The following is a 19507-nucleotide window of genomic DNA, read 5'->3' as shown; positions in this document are numbered from 1 at the left end:
TCTGAAACCGGTTGATTGGCACCCCTAGCAAATATCTCTTATCCCTATTGTTGGAACAATGTTAGATTAGGTTTGGATCTCATCCCTCTTGGTAAGGGTAATATTGGGTTTTAAAAAAATTATATGTCATGTGGTTGTCACATGTAAATGGATTGTGATGAAATGCTAATGGCAAGGGAAGATTTAGTCAAATTTTATAAAACTTAGGGATACTTTAAGTCAATTTCCAAACAATAGGAAGTCAATTTCCTAAACCTTATGGATAGTTTAAGAAAATTGCCCTTAAAACAATAATGATCTGTATGATTTATCATATTTATTGCTTTTATATCAAAAGGTTGGCTATAATGCATATTTTTGCCTTGTTCGAATTTCATGTAATTATACCAAGCCCGTGTTCGGTTTATTAGAAAACAAGAGAGAGAAACGTTTTTTCCCTCTCAATTGATAAACAAAAAACTTGAGGGAAAATTTTTAAAAGTCTTTATTTCTTATCTCCTATCAAACCAAAATATAACATTAATATGCCATATCTTGGGCATCATAGGCCATCAATGTTTTGCTTTCTTATTTTCTATTTAGATTTCATTTCAAATTGCATGTACCAGCCTTTTCTCACATGAGAGCCTCTAACCGTAGAACTTGGATTTAGTCCTCACAACCTTTTTTTTTGAGCCTAGATTTCTTACTAACTTTTCCTACCCACTCTCTACCCGCAATGAATCGGAGTCACACATCTCTCAGTTCCTAATAGAGATGTGTGGCTCCAATTCATGGCGGGTAGAAAAAGTGAGTAAAAAATCCGGAGTGCTTTTTTTTAGTCATGCATTGGAAACATCTCTGTTATTGTATGTTTTTATACATGGGTAGATATTGTCAATGCACAACTGCTAAAATATTATGAAAACAATCTTGTAGGGACCAAATATTATGAAAACAATCAGACCTAACCCTTGTAGCTACAGGATTTGATCTCAAGTGATGAGTTTCCTAGGGAAATCCAAATCCCCAAAATTTTTTAATTAATACTATTTTTTGAATATATATATGGTAGGATGGGGAGGAGGATCCCTATTAATCCTTATTCTCATCCCCACCCCATCCCATCCTTGGTACCCTTCGAGAAAACTGCCATTCCTAATTAAGAATGTATCTTTTATACTTTTTCTTCATATTTTTCATTTTTCCTTTTATTTTTCTTTCCCCTACAATGCATGACCAGTTCTCATCACTTGCTTCCAATTTTCATTATTCTTCTTATTTTTTTCTCTTCCACTCAAAATGTTACCTCTCCTTGTGCTTCTCTCTAGGGATGGTAATTTTTTTCATCTCGGCAGTACTCGACTTTCCCAACCCGATGGGGTCGGGGATGGAGATAATTTTGGTAAGGCAGAGATGGGGATCCCATAACGATTAATAGAAATCTCCCATCAGGGTCAAAGTTGGGGATGGGGATTGAGGTCTCTGCCTCGTGACGGGATCTGCTCCTCACAAATGGTTGCCTTATAGGCACATCCACCGTGCATTGGGAACATCTCCCGTGAATAATAACAAATAAGTGCGAGAGATGTTCCCAATGTATGATAAGATGTGTGTGTGAGGCGGCGCCAGGTGTGAAAAGCAAATCCGGTCTCCCCTACCTCACCCCAACACCGATTATATATATATATTAAAAGTTATTTATATTAAATATATTATTTATATCAAAATATATTTAAAACATTATTTATAATTTATAATTTTATTTTTCTTATCTAAAAACGTTCGGGATCCGAGACGAGAACGGATTCTTATCTAAAATTTTATTTATAATTTAAAAACGTTCGTGGCCTTATCTTGATGCAACTGATTTTAATTCTGTTACGCCACGTGCCTTCATATCACGTACGGAGGTTTGTAACTTGTAAGGGACTCCACTACAAAGTAACTCGTCATCATAGCGGGTGTTGACTTGCAGAGATGACTGGAGCCGATTCGAGAATGAGATCGCTAGTCGCTACTCGCTAGGGGGAGGTAAGGGGTGTTTTTGGGTATATCAAGAGAAATATGAGGATAGTTTAGTCACGAGGAAAACCATAAATATGTGGTAAAGGATGGAAGCGCTCAAACATACACAGATACAGCCGGGGAAGAAAAGATATTCAAGATTGGAGGAAAGGGGGAAAGGGGGAAAGGATTTGGCGTATTGAAAAAGGAATGTGTGGAAGGAAACCTCAGCGAACAATCCATCCATGAATGATCGAATCTAAGTCCAGTGACAAGAAAAGAAGAAGAAGAAGACAGCGTTGTTTCTTATATCAGTAGCCGCGCCGCTTTCAGGATTTGAAGATTCTCGACTAGTTTCTTTTGGGATTTTCTTTTCCCTTTTTTCTCTACTTCTCTCGGCAGAAGAAGTAAATTGCAGGTTTCATCTCCATAGGTTTCGTTCGCCTCCGCGTTTTTCATACGATCCAGAAGATCGATTTCAGGTATTCAAACCCTAGCTCTTGATTTACATGTTTTTTTGGTTGTATTTCGTCGATTGAGAAAAAAGGAGGGGATCTGTTCCCTGTTGATTGCCGATTGCACCTTGGATTACTAGTTCTGCTTGCATGAAGAGCGAAGGCTTCGATCGTTCACAGGATCTTACAGGTTTTTCCAAGTTCAGAAGAGTATATTATCAGCTCCAAGCAGTTGAAACATGTTGAAGCCAAAACAGAGCGGACAAGGGAGTAATAATAGGGTTTCGAAGAACCGACTAATAGATGCGGTGCTTTTGTTGATAGAAGCTTTCACGGTTAGGGTTTTGCCCTAGATCGGTTCGGCCTGTAGGAAATTTAGATTTCGGCGAAGGAAGCTGCAACTTGAAATGGAGCAACATAGTTTTTGTTGTTGGCACTCGCCATTCTCTATGTTGGCCTGGATTATGTCTCTTTTGCTTCGCCTGCAATCTCTGGGATCTTCCTCATGGATCTGGGATCTTCCTCATGTGCGAAGAAACGCCTTCATCCTGGATCTTCCTCATGGATCTGGGTTCCATGTGGCAGTGGCGTTTATTTTGCTTTTGCTTCGAGCATACCTTTCTAGAGTAGGCGAGCCTTCTCTATTATACAATGAACGCATAAGGATTCCTTATCTGCTTGGCGAAGGAGGTGTTAGTCGTGCTTCTTCTTGGCCTGCTTATGTGAATACCACGTAGTAAACACTCAAGGGCGCTGATTACCATATCCTAAAATAGTATTAGGCCAACAGGATCTATCATCTGCTGTTCGTCCAACTGGATCTGTGCTGACTCCATCCCCTAGTTTGTGCTAAACATAGGTTTCCTAATTATTATACTCTGTTTATCTGCAGAAGGGGGACGCTTACCGTTGCTTCATCTATGTCTTCAGAGATCTTGAGGACTTTTGGGGCTTTGACCATAGGTGCAGGTTATTGAGGTCTGGGCAAAAAAAAAAAAACTACTCATGTTTTTATCATGCATTGCTAGTAACCGAAAACAGAGTATAATCGACTTTCTTGAAGTTGCTACTTTGTTGATCTTTAACCATTGAAGAGGTTCATAAAATGATTTGGGTGCAAGCTTTTTGTTTAGATGAAGAGAAAGGTTCTTCTGTACAAGGATTGGCCTATTTATTGTCTTGGATGTTGCTGCTTGGGAGAGATTATTTGACTTGTTTTGAACTACCCATAAAATAAACTTTGCTGCCTCCTTTTGTTAGTAGTCATATGGTGGAAATGATGTTTGATGGGTGATCCTTTGTCAAGTTTCAATTTTGGGTGTTAATCTCAGCTGTTGAAGTGATATATTATGATATTTGTTGTCCTCTTTAGTTGGCTTTGAAGAAGCCCTAAATCTAACTTTTAGCTTTTGGCAATGTAACCAAATCACGGTGTGAATCAAGGGAGTTGCATGCAGGCCTTCAAGGCTGATAAACACGATTTGCCTCCAGGTAATGACCTCTGGAGGCATGTAGTGGCAGCCTTTTTATTAGTTTCGGGGCTAGTTAATGAAGCTGTTTACTGGATTAAATAATTGTACTTCTATGTTGTATTTCTTGTGTTTTGTCTGGTGCTTCTAATGATCTAAACCTCATACTTTATGCAGGAAACATGGTCTTTGGCTGCTTTGAATCCTGCTATGGGTATTAGGAAGTGGTCTGGTTCTTTGTTTTTTCCCAAACAGCAAGGACAATGGGAAGTCTGAATTAATGGTTGGTTTCGAGGGGTACTTGGCCTTCTTTTACTGGCTACATGTGCATATATGCATCATCCTCGTCTAAATGGATTACATGCTTGTTAACTCGCAGATTTGCTTTTGTTCTTGCACTGGGGGTCAAACCTCTTCTCTTGAGCTAAATAGGAGAACTGGAGCGGCATCCTGCAATTTCTGTGGTGGCAAACAATTAGTTGATGGGAGGAAGTCAGAATCTGGTAGCGTGCTAAGCACAGCAAGGCTGGAGCTTAAAAGTGTGGTCGATCCTGACTTGACTTGGAAGACTGTTTCAAAAGGTAACAGGAGTGCATCTAGGCGGGCTAGGAAACCTATTCTTAGAAGCTCGAAGGGAAGCACAGAATCAATTGATAAGGACATAAGGGTTGAGGACATGCCAATTTCTGAATCTGAGAAGGTTATTTTACATTCTACAAATTTTATGCTTTAATGCTTTAGCAGCGTTAGCACTGCATGCATTTTCATGGTCTTTTCACATTCTCTTTTCTATTTGGCAGCTTGGAGTAACCATTCTTGGGCGCCGCTTCAGTGACAAAGTGGAGCATGTACCGATTAAGAAAAGGAGATTTTTGTTCCGATCTCCATCACCACCCCCTCGGCCACCTTCTCCATGCCCTGATGAACCTGAGCAACTTGTAAAGAGTGAAAATGCTCCGGGACGGGAGTCTTCTTGTAGTTCAGAAGTTGGAAAGCAGGTTATGGAAGTTGGCACCGCTGATTTGGGTCAAGTTGTTGATGGTGAAGTTATTATTAATGGGAAGACCCCAGAAGAAATAAATGAAAAGCTTGGTGACAGTGAAGATTTCTCAGGTATTTCAATACTGGCAGCTGCTGCCTGTAATAACAATATAGGAGGAAGCTCTACTAATGCTGAAGAGGATTCTTCGATGCTTGAAGAAACTTCTGCATGGGAAAGGCCTTCTCAAATTGTGCTGAATTCTGCATTATGCCTGCCAAAGGAATTGCACAAGGACCATTCCACCAACTATTGTGAAACTTCAAATAAAGGAACTGCCTCACAAGAAATTACGGCCTCATTACAGACAGCCAATTCCTATAATAAGGAGAGCATATGTGGACTGAAAATGGGGGACTCTTCTACATCTGATTCTTCACCTATTTCTCAGGGCCTTCCAAGCAACAATATTGATGGAGCACAGAGAAAGGTTGGGTCTTCTTCACGTGATGATAGGTCACATTGGGACTTGAATACTGTGATGGATGCATGGGAGAAACCTTCTGATGACCACATTGTGGGTTCTGAGGAAAATGTTGTTGATAGTGTCTTCAAGGATGTTAGAGACTGTGAAAAGCTGGAAAACTTGGAAAGTTGTGATGTGCAGAGGGAGCCTGGAAGTACCAAAAATGACATTGAAAAGATGGTTCAACCTATGAATGGCAGGGTGGTTGCTGGTGTTGCAGGTGACAACATCTATAGGTTGGCGGACTCTAAAAACTTGCCCACTGGGTCTGTTGAAACAACTACTGAGGATCTTAAGCAGGATGGATGTTTTAAAACGACATGCTCTGAGGAAATGGTCATGCTATCTGAGATGCATAATACTCAACAAGAGAGCTTAGTGGACCTGGGTGAAGAAACAAAACCCTCGCATTTTCAGGAAAGTATTGGCTTCATTTCTGAATCTGTTGCTGCTCCATCTGCTAAAGTTCTGGAATTTTCTTCCCCAAATGCCTGTAGGATGGATGGTTGCATCAATATTTCTGTCTGTCCTGAAGCTGATCATAATACACCTGCACTAATGCCTGAGAAAGAAAAAGATACAACATCCAAGGCATCTTCTGGTGAGCAGACAGGAGATGAATTGGCTGCTGATGTGCAAAAACGTGAATCCCTTTACTTGAGGACCTCTCAGCTTGAGAAGCATGATGTTTTTCTCTCTGATGCAGTGACCACAGAGAAGGTTAACTGTGAGATTGATGATAGTCCAACTGAAGATTGTGTGGGTGCTGTCAAAAGTCTTGATCTGCATGATAATGGAAATGCCTCAAAGAAGATGAAAACAGATGTTAAGCAACTTGATGACAATACAAGTAAAGCGGACACCTCCTTATCTTCATATAATGGTGAGGAGTTCTCTAGTTGTAGTCCACCTGATGGAAGAAGTATACCGGAAGTTTCTGCTGATACAAAGGTTCAGGATGGGGAGGATTTTGTTTCTGATACTAAAAAAGGTAGTTCTCCTGACAATGTTGAGTCTGAAAAGCTTATACCCAAGTCATCAGGACAGTCTATTGTGTTGGAGGACACATCAGATGTTTTAACTTCTCATGAGGCCTGCAAAAGCTATGCTGATGATCTTGTAAATAATTCTGGCAAGATTTCTTTAGAAGAAGACCATTTTGATGACATCGATTATTACTCAGATGTATCTCATGATGATCCTGATCACATAGTTGGGATGGGAAATGAGATCGAACTTCAGGCAGGTTATGATTCTCAGTATGAGGATGGGGAAGTCAGGGAGTCTGTTTTACATGCATGGGATGAAGATGCTGGTGAAGAAGGTGAAACGGAGCATGTCGACTATGGATCAGATAACAGAGATGCATATGGCTTTGACTCATGGGCTGATTATCCTGTCTCGATCTCTGTAGAAGCTGAACATGGAGCAGAATGCCAAAATAACGAATCCACTGCTGATGATTCTGTTGATTGTAGTGGAGAACAAGTAAAGGAGAAGACTATGCAAGAACCCAGTAGTCTTCCTGGCATGAGAGGTTCATCAAAGACAGATATTCTGGAAGCAGGAACTGGTAAGAAAGGTGCAGTGATTGCGAAAAAACACTTAAGAGGACAATCTGAACAAGATGATAATTGTAAATTTGAGATGAATGCTGAGGTTGATAAAGACTTGGGTGCCAGTGCTGACAAGGTTATGACGGATAATGATCGTTGTTCCAGAAAAGGTGCTATGAAGGAACCAATGCAATCATTGAGTTCAAGGATGAAATTGTCTGGATGGGATCAGTTACCTGAAGATCATGAAGGTTCTGCAAATATGATAATGGAAAACATAGATGGCTGCTCCAAAAAGATTCCTACCAGTTCTCGTGTTAATGGACTTGATGCTGGAGAATCCAGGAGAGAGTGTCCATCACGTATTGAGGGGCTTACATCTTCTGATCGGTTACCTAGAAAGGATAGAATATGTATACAAGAAAACAGGTATATTATCTGTTTCTTTCCATATGCTTCTTTGTGGTTTTGTCTTTGATCAGTTAGTTAATAGGTTGCTCTCAACTACTTCTGTTTTCAGATCCAACAATCTTGATCATTCAAATCCCAGAGTTGAAAGGGACCCAAGTCCTGCTAAATTGACTGGAAGGGGTGGTGGTTTGTTTCATGTGCATGGAAGAGGGCGAGGAGGTGATCGCTGGGTTGATTCTTCCGCTCATTGGGCACACGGTCGGCATCGTTCTCCCAGTTTTGCACACTCTGGGCCAAAGAACGCTGCAGCAGCAGCAGCTGCAAAGGTGGAGAGCAGTGGCTTTGTTGTTGCTCCAGATGGTACAGTTGTGAAAGCAGGTGGTTTGGGACCCAATGTTCGGGTGCGCAGACATTCTGTTATTGCTTCTTCACAAGGTGTGCACCGATCTTTTATAAGACGAGGATCACCATCTGACAGGGAAGATGCTTTTTGTATGCATATGCGACTTGGTCCAGTAGGAGACATGAGCCCTGATAGGAACCTTACTGTTGGAAGGGGCAGGTCTGGAAGATATGGTCCAAGAGTGGTGGGTACAGGTCTGAGGGAGAAATATCATGGGTCTGGGCCTGATGATTCTTCTATGTGTATGCAACACTCGATAGTCCGAAGGGAACGAAGCTACTCTCCTGTTCAAAGAAGAGAAAGCAATCATCTCTCCCGGTCCCACACAAAATCTCCATCAAGATCTAGGACTCGCTCTCCTCATGTTTGGTCATCATCTCCCAGGGGAAGAAATGGTGGTGGGGTTGGCAGTGGACCAGGTTTAAGAGAACGTAGTAGATCTCCAAATTTCAGGTCTGATGCTAGAATGGTTAGAGGGAGGTCCCCTCATCGGCGGCCTGGATTCTCAACACAACATGAAATAGGTTTTATGACGACATGTAGAAGTCGTGGGTCTCCACAACACTCTTCCAGATGGATTGATGATAGGAAAGACACAGTGGATCATTTTAGGGACCATGGCTACAAGCAGCGGGCCCCAATATCGGAAAGGAGATCACCTGGAAGGATTTTTCCACGGAGTCATAGGTTTGATTCAGTGGGATCTACAGGAAGATTGAAACCAGATGAGTACTATAGACCAATGCATTCAGGAAGGTTTCCTGAAATGGTTGGAGCTGGAAGAGGACCTAGGTATGAGGAAAATGAAGATGATAGAAGGAAAAATGTGGATAGATTTGGGATGTTACATCCTGTAAGACGTTATGATACGGATGGCTCTGTGAAGCGGTTCCATTATGATGCAGAAGATGGTTTTGCTGGGCATAATCTGCACAGTAAGGTTGCAACTGAGTTCAATGGTAGAGGGAGTCCTAAGCACTATGGCAGGAGTATTGATGCCAGGCTTGGGGATGCCCCTAGGAGATCTCGAGAAGAAAAAAGTCATTTCAGATATGATCGAGACTGGAAGTATGGTGCAAATGCCAAGTCATTTCGTATACGGGAGTTTGATGAGGATGTAGCACCTAGAAGACGAATACCTTCTTGATTTTTTGTATACAGTGCCTTTTTCCTTTGGGTGCTTTTGCAGGTCAATATGGAGATGTTGAACCTGGTGAACCTTTTTTTGTCCTGTCAGCAGGAAGGCATCTCAATCCTGCAGTTTTTGATGTTGCAGTGCTTATGGAACCACATTGACTATTATGATTTCTTTTGAAGAATTTTGTCAAAGGCTCTTGATAACCCATACTTTATTTCTTACTCTTTATATATTTTTTTCCTTGTGGCCTAATTTGAGTGATGTAACCTCTCTTTATCAGGCCTTGGAAATATTATCAATCAGTCAAAAATTCAATTTATGCTTTGTCAATCTTGTATCCGAATTATGTTCTTAGTTTCTTTTCTTTTCTTTTCTTTTTTGTTTGTGTGGCAAAGGTGATTATGGGTCCATGAAACTGCACCTTTCTTAACTGATAAAAAAAAGAACCTGGCTTAGCTATCAATTTTATGTCTACAGTTTCTGTTGACTGAATACAATCTTTCTCAATTAGTTTGGAGTCTTTGTATCATATCATATGCATGGTCCATTGGTAATTCCGGCATGCAGTGGTTTTCATAAAATTCATGTCTCTATGGTTCTCAATTAGTTTGAAGCTTTCAGTCAATTTCATGTCTCTATGGTTTTTATCCTTTTATTATATTTGAGGATCATGAGAAATCATCAAACTAGTTGAATGGATACAAGTGGTTTTTAGCTAGACCCTGAGGCTGCCAACTTCTTGGTTGATGGGCTGGCGAAACTGGTTGGAACCAGAAGTCTTTATTGGATCTGGTTGCTGAAGAAGAGGAATTGTAATGAGGTATGGCTACGACTAGCAAAGGCTAGCAGTTGAAACGGGTGCTGGCACACTCGTTGTATTTCATACTTTCTAAAATCTTTGTCAAATCTATCTATAGATAACTTGTGAAATCATTTAGTCAATTATGTTCCTTGACTTTTTTGCAGGTACACCACATTCCTTTGTTGTATTTCAAGTGGAATCTGCTTGTTCCTTGACTTATTTTGTAGTTGCACCACATTTCCTTGTATTTCAAGTAGAATCTGCTTGGAGTTGCCATAAAGATGACAATGTTTGTAAGGGAAAAGCTGATCCATTTGCCCTTTTGTTTCTTTCCCATTGAGATGGTATGCTGTCTAACTGCTTTGATATTGATAAGAAGGTATTTATGCTTGCTATTGTTTTTAGATAATCTTTCCATTGAAATTAGAGCATAATGTGGTACATGGAGTTATGAATAACTTAGTGGAAAGTTTGGAATCCAGTTCTTTCAGCCTACCAAGTTTTTCTTTTTATATTTGATATTTGTTTTGATGAATAACTGAAAATGAATACATTGATGATGGAAAAGTAGAAACCTCATTTCAAATGAAGTGGAAATGAGAATCAATACAAAGAGAAACTACACAGGCCGGGGCTGCCCCATCAAACTACCAATACAAATATACTTCGTTAAAAATCAACCCAATGTCACCCAAATAATAACATCTTCTGTGGTCCCAACTCTTGTCAATCCAAAGGTTATTGATATAGGGCTCCACTTCAACTAGCAGTTTGTGTTGGTTCCCCCAAAACTTTGCTTCTTTAATGTCTAATCAAATATCATGGAGCCGAAGGTCCTAAGATAGTTGGAGAATGCCATGAAACCACCATTTAGCAGTCACCTTCTCCTATCAAATTTGAAAGGTTGAACTGTTGAAAGAGGAATCCAATCTTAAGACCTTGAAGGAGATTTAAGTTGCTAACATCTCAGCTTTCAAGGAATTGTGTGCTCCAACCAGTGTTTTAAAAGCGCAAGGGCCAATTTGCACCTGAGGTGCAAGGCGCAAGGCGAGGTGTGCGCCTTTTTAAGAAGGTGCAAAATTACAAAAAAAAGCTAACAAATAAAAAAAGTCAGAAAATTCCAAAAAAATGTAAAAAAAAATTAAAAAATGCAAAAAATTCAAAAAATATTAAACAGTCTATACTACCTATAAAGAGCGAATGCCTTTTTTTTCTGGAATTTTCATTGGACATTTTCTATCCCTCTTATCTAAGCATATAGTGGACACAAAGAGGGCATATATGTCCTTTACTCTCATTTCAGAAACTGCCCACTTATAACCGTTCAGAAACTGCTCACTTATAATTGTTTAGAAACTAACACGTGCAAATGCACTGTACATGTTTGCTAGTGTTAATAAAAAGTATAAACTTAACTTTTAAAATAAATGTTTTAAAAAAACTATTATCTAAAATTAAAATACATAAACATAACATGTAAAGCGTACTCAAATGAAAATTCAAAAATAAAAGCAAACATATAAAGCATTTTCAAGCATGTAAAACCCACAATCTCTTTTTTTCCTTAATTGCATTGCTTCAAGTAGCTAATATGATATAAAACATATTGCATTCTTGATTCTATGAGTCGCCTTTGTACCCCCTATTTGCTAATGTTGTTTATTCATTCATTGCAATAAAATATCTTCTTAAAAGGCAATGAAAGTTATAAAATCATTATTTTTTATGTGAGAAATAAGAATTTCAGACCCTAACAGACTTGTTCGGGCTTGCCTCGAGGGGCATGGCCAGGGGTTTGGGGGCGGAGCCCCCGGCCCAACCGTTAGACACAAAAAACAGCAAAAAGCGCAAAATTTTGAAAAGGCGCACACCTGGGCTGTGGCGCAAGGCGCATCATGCGTATGCCTAGGTGCACTAGGCGTGCGCCTTTTGAAAGGGGTGCACCTAGGACCTAGGCGAGGTGCATACCCCAAAATGCGCCTTGCTTGTGCGCCTAAGAGCGCCTCAGGCACGCCTTTTAAATCACTGGCTCCAACCAGGTTTGAGAAACTGTGAATTAGTGTTTTAAAAGGCATGGGAGGCGTATGAGGTGCGCCTCCAGGTGAGGCGCCCCCAAGACGCCCTGAGGTGTATGCCAGAGGCATTGACACTGTACGCCTCATATGTTTTATTCATGTGGCATGCTAGAGGCGTATGCCTCGCCTCATGCACACCTCATGTAAAAAGACAGAAAAAAAAGAAAAAGGAAAGAAAGAAGGAAAAAAAAAAGGTAAAAGGAAGGGAAAGGAAAAGAAGGGGAAAGGGGAAGAAAAAGAAAGAAAGAGAAGAGGGGAGGCTTATGCCCCCTTTCAACTAGTGCTATGCATCTTCGTTTTTCTTTTATATAAAAGTTTTTTATTAAAAATAAAGAAAAATGAGATTTTTCTTCCTCTTCTTCCTCTTCATCCCCCCTCCTCTCAAGGAGGCTTTATGCCTCCTTGTGATTGGGAGGCTTACGCCTCTTACGTTCTGAACTACGAAGCCTCATGCCTCTAGGTAGTGGAGCGCCTCGCGTCACACCTCCGCATTTTAAAACATTGCTGTGAATAGTCCATTGTCATCTATTTTCGCCCCTCTTGAGTTTCCGAGACTGTGAGTGTTGATGTTTAATTAATACCTTCTTCTGGGGCTATCCAGAATTGGATTGTTTGTAGCCTTTGTGAAGGCAGCAATAGTGGACTATCTTTGAATTTCTGAATAAAGAGCTCATGGTGTATCCTTTAGATTCTCTTTGGTTAAATCCAATGACCCACCTTTATCTTATTCAAATGCATCAGATCCCCCAAATCTATTTCTTGCTTCAAGGAGTCTAGCATTTTATTCATTTCAAATAATAAAAAAAACAAAAAAAACTGCAGCTGTTGTGCAATACTAAGAATCTTCTCTTGTTTAGTCTGAACTTGAATAACATAGGATTAAAATAGTTCTACCACCGAGTTTTTAATATTGCCAAATTTGTCTTTAAGGTTTAAGAAGTGATTCCATACTTTTAACAAAGGTGCAAGAGAGGAATGGGTGATTAGCAACTTCCTTGCTCCTGGAAGGCTGGAACAGTGCAACATGAGTAATATGTATGAGATCTTGGCTAAGGTGCTCTTAATGAGAATACGAAGGTTCTACCTATCATGACCACCCAATTCCAAGCAGCCCTTTATTCAGGGAACGCAGATCATTGACCATATTCTAATTTCAAATGAATGTGTGGAAAAGAGAAGAAAAATGTGGGATTGGTTTATAAGCTGGGTTTAGAGAAGGCCATAGTTGTCAAGGTGATGCCTAGGCGACTAAGCACTTTTTATTTCTCGCCTCACCTAAACGCCAATCAATTCTATATCTATCTTTACACTCTTACAATAGTTTTATATTTTTATGTTTGGATCACATAATATTAACATAGGCAATGATACACCATAACATTCTTTTTATTACTTCATAAATCAACATGCATTTCTTAGTTTCTTTTTATATTAGGGTTTGAATGATACAAGACCTCTTTACCAAAAAGCGATAATAACTGAAGTTCGTTAAAGTCAAAAGACTTCGAAGACTTAGAAGAGTGAAGACTTAAAGCAACATGCATTTGTGAGTTTCTTCTTCTTCTTCCAGGAGAGAAATACAGGATCAGATCAGCACCTTCTTTTTTTGGGATAAGAAATAACCCTCTCCTTAAATTTCTGATTCTTTTCCTTTCTTTTTTTGGAACAAAAACAGGGGCTCCACTCCTCCTCCTGTTCTTCTTTTGATTTTTCCCTTTTGTTTTTTGAAACTGTCATCATTTTCAACTTTTTTTCTTGCATTTTTTAGGCTGCATTTGGCATTCCTTATACTAAGGACTATCTTTTTTTTTTTTTTTGAAAAAATTTAACCAGAATTCATTAAGAAAAAAAAGAGAGGGAACATGGGGAGATATACAAAGCGGGGGAAGAACCCCTACAAGTTAAGGAGGAAGCTTGTCGCTATACAAATGCTCCAAGTACACACCAAATTTAGCTAGACCATCTGCAGTATGATTGTGTTCCCTAGGAATCCAAACTAAGTTAACATTCAAACAGTCCAAAGAATCCCAAGCTTCAGTTAGATAATGATTCAATCTCCAAGGACCCCCTCTGTGTCTCTTAACCATTTTATTGTATTTGCTGAATCACCTGCAATGATCAAGTTCTGAATTCCCAAATTTTTTATTATCCTGAATCACCTGCAAAGGTAAGTAATACCTGAGATTAATTCCTCCAAGGTTCTGCTTTTATTGTTGAAGAGGCGAATTGTTTCTTTCATCCCAAACACCCCACAACACTGCATGTAGCACTGCTTGTCAAAAGATTTTACCCCTTTTACTTAACCTTGTTCCTTGCCATTGATTCAATGTGTCCATAATGTGTTTTGGAAAATCCCAACTATAACCTGCCATTTTCAAGAAGTGGGACCATATCCTTTGGGTGAAACTGCAATGAAGAAGGATGTGATCTGTAGATTCCCCCTCGCTGAGGCATAGAATACAAACATGAGGAGATATGGAGCGTCTTCCCAAAAGTTTTTTCTGTAGGAGGTTGCAAGTATTAATTTTTTGGAGACAAGCTTCCCAAACAAAGAAGCCAATTCTTGAAGGGATGTGGCTACACCAGATTTTCTTACAAGGAAAAGAGGAATGCTGTTCATCAGCGATCAAAGCCCTGAACATAGACTTAGAAGAGAATTCGCCATTTGGGTGTAGTCGGGTGTCAGAATAAGAGGGGGATATGTAGGCTTTTTTGAGGGTCTGAATTAGGGCTATTAATAAAAAAATCTCTGAGTCCCTTGGGGGTCTTCTGAAGTGAAGGTTTAAGGAATTCTCGGCAGTTTGGTTTGGAAGGCAGGAAGAAATAGTGGCTTCTCAGTCGAGGGTAAGGTTAAAAAGCCTAGGGAAAGAGGCTTCCAAGGTGGATTCTCCCCACCAAAGATCTTTTCAGAATTTAATTTTAGAACCATTTCCCACTTTATACCTTATAAACGGAAAGAAGTAGGAATGGAATAGATACCTTTCCAAGGATTTGTGGACTTTATCCTGTTCAAATGGAGATTGCAATCCCACCCGTTTGCATTTCGTTTGTATTTGCTTGAGATGACAGCTGTCCAAAGAGCATTGGGTTCTTTCGGAAATCTCTAGAGCCATTTGCCTGAGAGAAGAATTTTTCTCTTTAAGCTGACCAATACCCAAACCGCCTTCCTCTTTAGGTCTGTATACTTGTTTCCAGTTGACTAAATGGCTTCTCTTATCCCCACCACCTTCCCAAAGAAAGTTCCTTTGAAGCTTCTCAATCTGATTTCTGACTTTGGTCAGAATCTGGAAGACTGAAAGAAAGTAGACTGGCAAATTTGATAAGGAGGCCTTTGAGAGAGTAAGTCTACCCCCTTTTGAGAGATAACACTTTTTCCAAGTCGATAGTTTCTTCTCACATTTCTCTACCACTGGTCTCCAGAAGTTGAGGGGTTTTGGATTCCCTCCAAGAGGCATCCCAAGGTAGGTAATGGGGAGGTTCTCCTCTTTGCACCCCAACAAAGATTTGAAAATTTCTAAAAGTTCCACTTCCACTGAATTAAGAGCTACAATACTACTTTTGCAAAAATTAACCCTCAAACCAGTGATAAGCTCAAAACATTCGATTACCATTTTAGTGTTTGTGATGTTTGGTTATCGAGGCATCCAAGAACAAGATTACGCCATCGGATGTGAATCTTATCCCTACCCACTTCAAATCCATCACCAAAGTGAAGAATAAGGGGGAAAGAGGGCAACCTTGTCTTAGACCCCTACTAGCCTTGAAATAACCTTTTGCTTCACCATTTATCAATACTGAAAACCAAGGAGAACCAATACAGCCTTTAATCCACCTGATCCATTTTCTACCAAATCCTCTTAGCCTTGAGCAATCAAGAATACAGTCCCTATCCACTTTGTCATACGCCTTCTCTAGATCAAGTTTCACAAGGACCCCTGGGATCCCAGAAGATTTTCTGTCTTCCACACATTCATTTGCAATAAGAATGTTGTCCACAATTTGTCTTCTTTTTACAAAAGCCAACTGATTTGAGGAAATTAGATCTTCAAGGACTTCTTTAAGTCTGTTGGCTAGTACCTTTGCCAAAATTTTATAGATGCTCCCAATGAGACTTATAGGCCTAAAATCTTTAACTTCCAAAACTCCCCCTTTCTTTGGGATGAGGCAAAGAAAGGTAGAGTTTAGACCTTTGTTAACAATGGCTGAGTGGAAATCCCTGAAAAAAATCATGAGATCTGACTTTACAATTTCCTAACACTTTTGGAAGAAAAGAATAGGGAAGCCGTCCGGCCCTGGAGCCCTATCTCCGTCCATGCTGAAAATAGTCTTTTTAACTTCTTCCTCTTCAAAGCTTCTTTCCAACCATTCCCTCTTTTCAGCTGATAGGGTAGTGCCTTCCCAATTGTTTAATGTAAACTGTTTTCACTATCCTTTGAGTAGAGGATTTTAAAGAAGGAAAGGAAAGCTTCCGAAATTTCCTCAGGATTCTCTACTTCTCTCTGATTCAAATTGAGCTTAGAGATAAAGTTCTTCCTACTCCTTCCCAAGGCACAAGTGTGAAAAAATCTGGAGTTGTTGTCTCCCTCTTTCAACCATCTCACTCTTGATCTTTGTCTCCAGTAAATTTCTTCCCTTCTAACTAGCTGTTCCCATTCCTTTCTTAATTCTGCTCTTTTATTTCTGTTTAAGGCATTAAGGGTCCCATTTTGCTCTCTACTATCCAAATCCTCTAATTCCGAAATGATTCTTTTCTTCTCTTCTTCAACAGCTTTAAATTCTTTTCTCCCCCAAGCTTCAAGTTTTTTCTTCAAAACTTTTAATTTCTGTAGAAGCCTGAAACCAGCCCACCCCTCTACTTTGCAGTCTTCCCACCATATTGCAACCTTTTTACTGAAATCTTTGTGGTGTAGCCAGAATTTTTCCAATCTGAATGGGTCTTTCTTTTGATGATTCTTTCAGTGTTCAGCAATATGGGCCAGTGGTCTGAAGTACATCTTGGGCGAAGTTCTTGACATAGGTTGGGGAGATTCCCCAACCAATCCTGAGACAGCAGAAATCTATCAAGTCTGCAGCTTATGGCATTTTCTTGCATGTTTGACCAAGTGAATAGTCCATTGGTAAGGGGGAGATCACACAGATTGCGTCTGTCAATAAAGTTGGAGAAATTTCTCATACTTCTGGTTGGGATTCTTCCGTTGGAATGTTCTGAACTGAACATAGTGACATTGAAGTCACCAACTAAACACCACGGTATGTCCTCCTCATACAGGGACTCCAGCTCGGCCCAAAACCTCACTCTATTAGAGGGAGAATTGGGATCATACACTCCAGTGAGAATCCAACTGAATCCATCTTTGATATTTGTGAACAGAACCGAGATTGAGAATTCACCTGTCAATCTCCAAACCTGAAATTTCATCTTCCTTCCATGCTAGGATGATACCTCCAGCAGATCCCCCTGCTAGAACAGCAGTCCATTTTCTACCCTGTATTCCCCATATGGCTTTCATAAGTTTTCTGTCTATGACTTCTTTTTTTGATTCCTGAAGAACAATTATGTCCGGGTTTTCTCTCTTCAATGTTTCTTTCACTAAGCTTCTTTTGAGCTGACCTCCCAAACCCCTGACATTCCAGCTTAACACCTTCATTGAGTCACTTTAACAGAATTCCCCTTGTTCATCCTACTTCCCTTTGAGATGCAATCCATTAGTCCCCACTAAAACCTTTTTAGTTCTTTTTTAGGACTTTTTTTTTCCTGATCTTCTCCTGAACCTTTCTAGATTTGGTCTCCTCTTTTTCAAAATCTCTCCTTTTCATCTTCTCTGTCTTTTCTTTCTATTCCCAAAGTTTTGGCTATGATGTCAATTCCCAAATTCTCCGTCGCCTTCTTGCCAATGCTTAATGGAGCAACTGTCTGAGGTGGAGTTATCTGCACTAGGAGGGATGACAACTCATTTGAACTTGAAAGAATGGAAGGGGAGAAAAGACGGTGAGAAGCAGAAACTGAGCAAGAAAAAGGAGATTCAAGAGTAGACAAATCCGGACGGGGAGCAGGGGATTTCCCTAAATGTAGTTTATAGTTTTGATCAGGAATTGAGGTTGACGAATCTCTCCCTTTTCTACGAACAGGGGCGTCTGATTCTGAAGACATTTCGTAGCTTGGATCGATCAACTGGGTTTGCTCGAGAATCTCCACACAAACCCAACTCCCTTTATTTGCGAATAGGTCTTTTGCTCTTTCAAGAGCTAACTCACGAGGGTCTGGTTCTACTTCTATAGCATACGAGTTGAGATCATCCTTTGCGTCTTCTTCTTCACTGGCGGATGGCTGGCCAGAGCTCACGGACGGAGTTGGAGCCTTGAAGACTTTTCCAAGATGTCGGCCCGAGCTGGGGGGAGTTTCGGGAACCACCTGACTGAAGGAGGGGGTTGCTCGTGGGCTTGAGGTGCTTGGTGGGCCGGGAGTCTTAAGTGGGCCTTGGGTTTGAGAGGAGCGACCCAAGATTTCAAACCGGCTGGGTGTTGGTTCAAAGTTAGAAAACTAGAATTGGGGGGGGGGGCTTTTGAAATTTGAGTAACTTTATGAAGGGGTTGCGACTGTCCGTCTACCTTGCGGCTTTTGAACTCCTCGAGGTCTTTAGACTTGAGGAGGGGAGGATGCTCTTGCGCAGTTGCTCGAGAAACCACCATCGACTTTTCACCTTCCCTGTAAAAGCCTCTATTATGACCAGATCTCAAAGCATCAAAGGTAGATGTGCCACGTAGAGGTGAGTCGTATGAGTGAGTTGGCTTAGAGGGACCAGAAGGTGACTTGTTCGTCTTCTCCACCTTCACTGAGATGTAGAACCACACATTTCTATCCAGAACTGGGATTGATCGAGGGATGGCATGAATACCACGATTTTTCACTTTGATTCTAGCAAAGCTTATCTCATAAAGGTTCAAGGATTTGGGATCTATTTCTTCAAGGCCTCCGCAGAGGTCTCCTATTAGAGAAGAGTTTTCCTTCGTCCAGAGGTGAAATGGTAGCCCTCTTACCTCTAGCCAACCATTGAATCTCAACTGATCAGGGGTTGGGTTTATCTTTGGCCACCAACGTTCGATTTGAACCCAGTCACCAAAGATGAAAATTGATTTAAGCTTGGTCGAGGAAATGACTAGGTCTTCCGAAGGGGCAAAGCCCACTGTTTTATTTTGTTCAAAAGGTTGCGGTTTCAACAGAGATTTTGAATGCAAATTTGCAGACAATCCTGCTTCAACTTCTTCCCAATTTAACGAAAGTGTTTTCATACAAACGAAAGCCAATTCCTAGTTTCCGATGGCTTTTCATGATGTGCAATGGATAGAAACGTAGATCCACTGGATTTTATGATTCTACTTTTAACTTCAAGCGAGGGAAAGGTTTCTTGCGTGAGATTGACATGGCGGGGTTTCACTCTAGGCGGACAAGCCCAGTTCAAAAACTGGATGAAAGAGTTCCAACCATCGGAAGCTTGTTCTTCTGGGATGCAAATGTGTCTTACCTTGTTTGATTTTTCCCATCTGCTCAGACGGATGAATCTGCCCCAGGTATTTGCTTTAAGTTGTATAGATAGGATTCTTCCCTTATGCTCTCTTATGGTCTGCTATGTGTCTTCATTCATTTTCCAAAGCTTCCTTGATGTAGGTTCTAGTCTAGAGAAGGTCCTCTCGAGACAGGATTATCTT

The 19507-nt window shown here is 40.4% G+C and overlaps 1 protein-coding gene across 5 annotated transcripts; it reads left to right on the top strand.

Annotated features, from left to right (window-relative positions):
• Window positions 1-2100: 2100 nt before the first annotated feature.
• On the top strand, window positions 2101-9253 carry LOC104595996 (dentin sialophosphoprotein-like protein). 5 transcript variants are annotated; one of them, XM_010256963.3, is made up of 6 exons: window positions 2101-2468; window positions 3334-3419; window positions 4088-4193; window positions 4290-4610; window positions 4711-7400; window positions 7492-9253. In XM_010256963.3, the coding sequence occupies exons 3-6, from the start codon at window positions 4191-4193 to the stop codon at window positions 8930-8932; spliced, it is 4455 nt and encodes a 1484-aa protein (XP_010255265.1). In that variant the 5' UTR covers window positions 2101-2468; window positions 3334-3419; window positions 4088-4190; the 3' UTR covers window positions 8933-9253. The 5 variants fall into 5 exon arrangements, with proteins under 5 accessions (XP_010255265.1, XP_088751672.1, XP_010255263.1 ...); XM_088895546.1 differs by having other exon boundaries at window positions 3334-3932; XM_010256961.3 differs by lacking the exon at window positions 3334-3419.
• Window positions 9254-19507: the final 10254 nt, after the last annotated feature.

The sequence above is a fragment of the Nelumbo nucifera genome, chromosome 1 (genome assembly GCF_055504915.1).
Source record: "Nelumbo nucifera cultivar China Antique chromosome 1, China Antique-T2T, whole genome shotgun sequence".
Taxonomy (NCBI): Eukaryota; Viridiplantae; Streptophyta; class Magnoliopsida; order Proteales; family Nelumbonaceae; genus Nelumbo; species Nelumbo nucifera.
The sequence above is the reverse complement of the archived record's forward strand: the minus strand, read 5'-3'. Positions and strand labels throughout refer to the sequence as shown.

What these genes read in the sequence shown, in the direction of transcription:
- LOC104595996 (XM_010256961.3), top strand. An exon ending in CAATTTCTGAATCTGAGAAG is followed by an intron (nt 4,611 to 4,710) that starts GTTATTTTACAT and finishes TCTATTTGGCAG; the next exon opens with CTTGGAGTAACCATTCTTGG. An exon ending in ATATGTATACAAGAAAACAG is followed by an intron (nt 7,401 to 7,491) that starts GTATATTATCTG and finishes TTCTGTTTTCAG; the next exon opens with ATCCAACAATCTTGATCATT.